Genomic DNA, 5986 nt, shown 5'->3' with positions numbered 1-5986 from the left:
CAGGTGAGGTTACCTGGGCGGCCCGGGAAGCCCGGAGGGGCGTTGCAACTCTTTCCTCTCGAAGTCGCCCTACTTCCCGCCGGGTCCCCCGGCCTCCTGCTCGCCTCTCCCTCTGCGGCGCGTCCCCTGCCCTTGGGGCTCGGGCGCGCCACGACCGCGCGCGCTGCGCTCGGCTCCCCTCCGCCGACCTGGCGTGACGCAGGCGGAGGCTACTTAAGGCGGCTTGGAGGCGGCGGCCGCGGATTCCCGGGTCCGGCGGGCAGCTCGGCGCGCTCGGCGGGGCCTCCAGGAGGCAGCGCGCGAGCACCTGGCGCCCGAGAGGTGGCAGCCCCCGGGCGCGCCGCCCGGACCCTTCTCCGCACCCCAGCCCTCGGGGGGTGCCCGGCGCCCGGAGACCTCCCTCGGCAGGCGGGAGCCCGCGGACCTGCAGGCGGCCACCCCCGGCCCGCCCCTCGCCGGACATCCCCGGGCTGCAGACCTGACCCCGGACGGCGCGGGAGGTTCGTAGCGGGTCTGCCAGCAGCGCCTGCTGCCCCATCCATTGGGACGCACTTACATACCGCCCCCCCCCCCCATAAAAGGGAGCGGGAGACCGTGGATTTAAAAACATTTTTTTTATTTGCTTCTTTAATCGGGGGGAGCAATTCGCTCCCAGTCGGGAGGTGCGGCCCGGGGAGGGGCCAGGAGCGGGAACGTGCCCGGTGCTGCCCAGCCTTTGTCTGCTGCCTCCGGATGCACAGCCATGGGGGAATGGACCATCTTGGAGAGGCTGCTGGAAGCCGCGGTGCAGCAGCACTCCACTATGATCGGGAGGTAAGGGCGCTGAGCCGGTCGCCAGCGGGCCCCGTCGGGTGACCCCCCCGGGAGTCCCTTCTCACGCCCAGGCCGGGCCCCAGGGACCCCCAGCGCGCCCTCCGCCCCTTCCGGTCGTCCTCAGTTCGTGCGCTGGTGTCCCCAGCGCTGGGGGATTACCGGATGCCCCGGGATGCCCCCTCCTATGCTGCTCCCGACCAGTCCCCCCATCTCTTCCCTGTGAAGCACCAAAAGGAGTTGTTGGCTCAGCCGTGGGCCCCCCACTCTCCAGAATCGGAGCCGATCTCCATCCGGTTCCTTAAATAGAATCTACAGGGAAAGCAGGATTGTATTTGGACAGAGAAGGGCACTTGGGGAGAAGGATTTGCTCTTCAGAGCAGAGGTATCGTCTCCCAAGAAATGTTGGTTGGGTTAAACGGACTTGGCTGTTGAGACGCACAGTATCAGAAACCCACACATCCACCGCACCATTGTGTCTGCGTTCACAGCTATCTGCTTATAGAAAGCATTACGTTGAATATTCATGTCGAGAATAAACGAAATAGCCACTCAGAGTAGTTGCATCTGCACACCCAGTGTAGATTTGGAAATTTGGAAACAGGTACTCTCTGTCCAGATATTGCATGTGCATTTGCCATATTCAAAGTGGTGTGTTTTGTGCATGTGCATCTGTACATTCCATAGCTACAGAGGAAATCTGTGGCTAACAGACCATTTCCAGCGTGTGGAGATGTGTATACCTGAAATCCCTGTGACATGCAATGTTCCCAATCTACCAAAACCCAGCAGAAAGGGAAGAGATAAAAAACGTTTCCTAGATTCCCAGTTCAGTACTAGGCAGCGATGGACAGCTCCCCCCCAACACACCCCCCCCCCCCCCAGCAGATTGGTAAACACCAGAGCAGGGATTTCCTAAGTCAGTGACTCAGCCCATGAGAATCTCTCTCCCTCCCTCTTCTCCTGCTCAGGATCCTGTTGACCGTGGTGGTGATCTTCCGGATCCTCATAGTGGCCATTGTAGGGGAGACGGTGTACGATGATGAGCAGACCATGTTTGTGTGCAACACCCTGCAGCCCGGCTGCAACCAGGCCTGCTATGACCGGGCCTTCCCCATCTCCCACATACGCTACTGGGTGTTCCAGATCATAATGGTGTGCACTCCCAGTCTCTGCTTCATCACCTACTCTGTGCACCAGTCTGCAAAGCAGCGAGAACGCCGCTACTCTACTGTCTTCCTGGCCCTGGACAGAGACCCTCCTGAGTCCATGGGGGGTCCTGGAGGAACTGGGGGTGGGGGAAGCGGTGGAGGCAAGCGAGAAGATAAGAAGCTGCAAAATGCCATTGTTAATGGAGTACTGCAGAACACAGAAAACACCAGCAAGGAGACAGAACCCGACTGTTTAGAGGTTAAGGAGCTGACCCCACATCCGTCAGGGCTGCGCACCGCGGCACGATCCAAACTCCGAAGGCAGGAAGGCATCTCCCGCTTCTACATTATCCAAGTGGTGTTCCGAAATGCCCTGGAGATTGGGTTTTTGGTGGGCCAATACTTTCTCTATGGCTTCAGCGTCCCGGGCTTGTACGAGTGTGACCGCTACCCCTGCATCAAAGAAGTGGAATGTTACGTCTCCCGGCCGACCGAGAAGACCGTCTTCCTAGTGTTCATGTTTGCAGTGAGTGGCATCTGTGTTGTGCTGAACTTGGCCGAACTCAACCACCTGGGATGGCGCAAGATCAAACTGGCTGTGAGAGGTGCGCAGGCCAAGAGGAAGTCAGTCTATGAGATCCGCAACAAGGACCTGCCCCGAGTCAGTGTTCCCAATTTTGGCAGGACTCAGTCCAGCGACTCTGCCTATGTGTGAAGGGTCAGGTTTTGGGAAGGCCTAGGGGTCAGGAGCCCCAAATCACTGCTCATGAGTGGCTTTATCTGCCGCTCATTCATGTAACTCGTACCCCTGAGATGTGAGCTCAGGCTGGGTAAGAGAAGATCTTGTGTCAATGGGAGAGGAGAGGAAGCAGAACCACTGCCACGTGTCACACCACTGGTTCTGCAGAGACAACTGGGTGGAGCGATGAGACAGATGAGTTGGACTTCTTTTATGGCCCAGTCTGCTCTTGGCAACAGTGGACTCGCACAGATCCCAAGTAGAATGTAGCTCTGCTGAGCTCCGTATCCTGGTGAATGGCATGAGTCAAATACTTCATCGGTAAAGAAATTGTGACCTATCTCAATACATCCCTTCATCCTGGGCTGCAGGAAAACATCCTTGAGACATCTTTCGTGTACCTCCCCCAACCAGCATGCCCCTTTTCCTCAATCCAGGATAGCATGCCAGCTGTTTTTCTGAATCTGGCCTTACAGTAGTAGACCTAATATGGCTAATCTGCAAGCTAGAGGGAATGACATGGGGGGCTTTGTGGAGAATGGCCATGCAGAGGTTTGCACTTCAGCCCTATCCAACTGGCCCTTAGTCATTATGAAACCTTAGGAATGTCTCAATATTTCCCATTTTCTAACTCAGACTGCACTGGTGCTGTTTATTAGGGGCAGGGTTTGGGTGGGAGGGAGGGAATGGCAATATGCAACTATAACAAGTCTGTGGGATGGTCGTTGCACTGTTAGGCATGTGGTTATGAACTGTGGGATATTTCTGCCTTCCAGCTTGTGGACTTTGCATAGCATTAAAATATTTTTTTGTCAATATCAAGGGTGTTGACCCGAGCCACAGAATTTCTAATTGACGTGTATCACTTGTTTTTCTTAGAATTTTGTTGTGCGACACAACTGCACTTCATTTTGCCATGGTTTGAATTTACCTGTGTGCTCACACCACAGACCTTAATCAGTCCATGTCAAACCTGATTTATTATTCTATCAATTATTTCTGAAACACACACACACAATCAATGACTTCAGAAACCTGAAGCTAAACACTATTGGTTAACACTTGTTTACTGATGCTTATTTGAGACACATACCAAAGGTTCAAAACCCCATTGCTTTGGACTGTGATATGTTTCCTTCTCTCTGCTCTTATTTATTTAAGTGCCATACTGTACCTTTCACATCTACTGTGTATTTAGTTAAAGCATTGCCCAAGAGTAATATTTGGATAATGTGCTTTTATGAAGCCCCGTGTTTCCTTTGCATTATCATTCTGAGTTTTGATTTAGATATGGACATGGTGTAACACACAACTGAGGATTTATTTAAAATAAAGTTCTTGCCTTTTTTGTAAAATGGGAAGAGTTTGCATTTTTCTATTTTGACTGCAGTTCCACTTATTGAAGTGATATGAAAAAATGATTTGTTATAATCTCAGATGACTAGTAAGCAGAATATTAAGGTCAGGAAATGAGTGGATGAAGAGTATTTGAGAGATGACCAGTGTAGTCTAATTAGTCTCTTATAGATGAGCAGAAGCTGGTACATTTTATGAATGTCCAGAAGAGGATGGTGAGGTATCGAATAGCAGTGTTCGTTAACTCTGTTTCATTTCAGTCCAAGATTTCTTTCCTTATCTAAAGATACATCTTGTAAGAAAATGTCAGTGCTATCTATCAGCTCATTCAAGAAATGGAATTTCCCCCCACTTTCCATCATGTTTTTCTGCCACTTGTCACACCTGGCAGGATGCTGTCCAACCCATTCTCTCTTTAAGACCTAATGTTTCAAATGGTGCTAACCCAATAGTCAAACAGAATCTTCTTAGATCTGTGCTGCCCAACAGAACTTTCTGTGATGATGGAACTCTCTAGTCTTTGCTGCTTGAGTCTCATAAGCTGTCTAGTGCAACTGAAAAACTGAATTTCTAGTTTTACTTAAATTTAATTAGCCACATGTGATTAGCTGCTACTGTATTAAACAGCACAGTACTGGACTTTCTTTTTTTTTAAGTTTTTTTTTTAAGATTTATTTATTTATGCATACAAGAGCTGGGGTAAAGATTATTTTTATTTACTTATACAAGAACTGGGTATAGGCCAGAGGCACGGGCGGGTGAGAGGATTCACCAGAGACAGAGCGGGGAGCAGAACAGGCAGACGGACTGAAGACACTGCCGAGGGGAGCAGCGGGAGAGGCAGGAGAGGTCTGCCGCACCATGTGGATATCTCCCTGGCTGGCAGGGAATTGAACCCACGCTGTAGAGGCTGAGAACAGCTTCACAGCATAGCGCTCAACCCTCTGCACCACGGGGGAGGCCCCACAGTACTGGACTTTCAATCAATCATTTCTTTTTAGGCAGAAAATCAAGAAATTTATTGTCAGATAAGGAGAAGGACAGGAAAGCTCTGAAGAGAGGGGCCCCAAGTGGGTGGCCTTAATAATTTCTTATTGGGTTATTTCAAAGAGGGCTGATCCTCTGCTTCTATGTCATATTACTTTTTAGTTAAGCATTTTACTATCATGTTTGACATTTTCTGTCTACATGCAGCCCCATGAGTTTGGTAGGCTGATGTTCTTTGCTTCTTCAATGTTATTTACCTTCTAATTCTAATGAGCACTTAGTCTGAACATTATGAAGCAATGTGGAATTTCCTGGGTGATTATTTCTCAAACACTATTGTTTCAGCCTTTAATGGTGGCAGTGCAAATGCTAATTTTAGTACGAAAATATGTTTATGTTAATCGATAGGTTTCCATCTGCAGTATAAATAAGCAGTTGAAGATGACTATCCTTAAGAAACAGATCCTCCTCTGTTTTGTGTTTGGTGAGCTAAAAATGTTTTAAGACACCTCCCAGAGATGGAAGAAGAGTGTTGCTTGAGAGCTCTTAGCATATGCTTGGGTGTGAAAGAAGTAGGAATCTGTGTGGAAAACAAGGGCTGTTGTATTTATGCCTTGATGTAAGATTAGAAAAACTACAGTGTTTCCTGGTAGGAATGCATTCTGTATGATTGGGGCTGATCTATTTCAGTTCTTTGATGTTTCCAAACACCTCCAAATGGAAAGATTAGTAATTTGCTTGTCAGTAGTGAAGAAGGGACTACACCTACCTCTTGGCGTATAGCGTCATCCCTCAGAATGACTGATGTGTGTCCAACTGATTCTTTTGCTTTCTATTTAATGAAGGACACATACTGATGATTTTATGGTTCATACAACAATGTGACTGACGTGACCTTAATCTGCACTTTGTGAGAGGACAGCACCAAAATACAGTATTGAGC

At 49.5% G+C, this 5986-nt stretch overlaps 1 protein-coding gene across 1 annotated transcript; it reads left to right on the top strand.

The window, feature by feature from the left end:
* Positions 1-742: 742 nt before the first annotated feature.
* On the top strand, positions 743-2676 carry GJD2 (gap junction protein delta 2; the record flags this gene model as incomplete). The annotated part of the gene is made up of 2 exons (XM_084240600.1): positions 743-813; positions 1782-2676. 2 exons carry the CDS (start codon positions 743-745, stop codon positions 2674-2676), a joined length of 966 nt encoding a protein of 321 aa, XP_084096726.1.
* Positions 2677-5986: the final 3310 nt, after the last annotated feature.

This window comes from Talpa europaea, assembly GCF_964194135.1.
Source record: "Talpa europaea genome assembly, chromosome: 8".
NCBI lineage: Eukaryota > Metazoa > Chordata > Mammalia > Eulipotyphla > Talpidae > Talpa > Talpa europaea.
The sequence above is the reverse complement of the archived record's forward strand: the minus strand, read 5'-3'. Positions and strand labels throughout refer to the sequence as shown.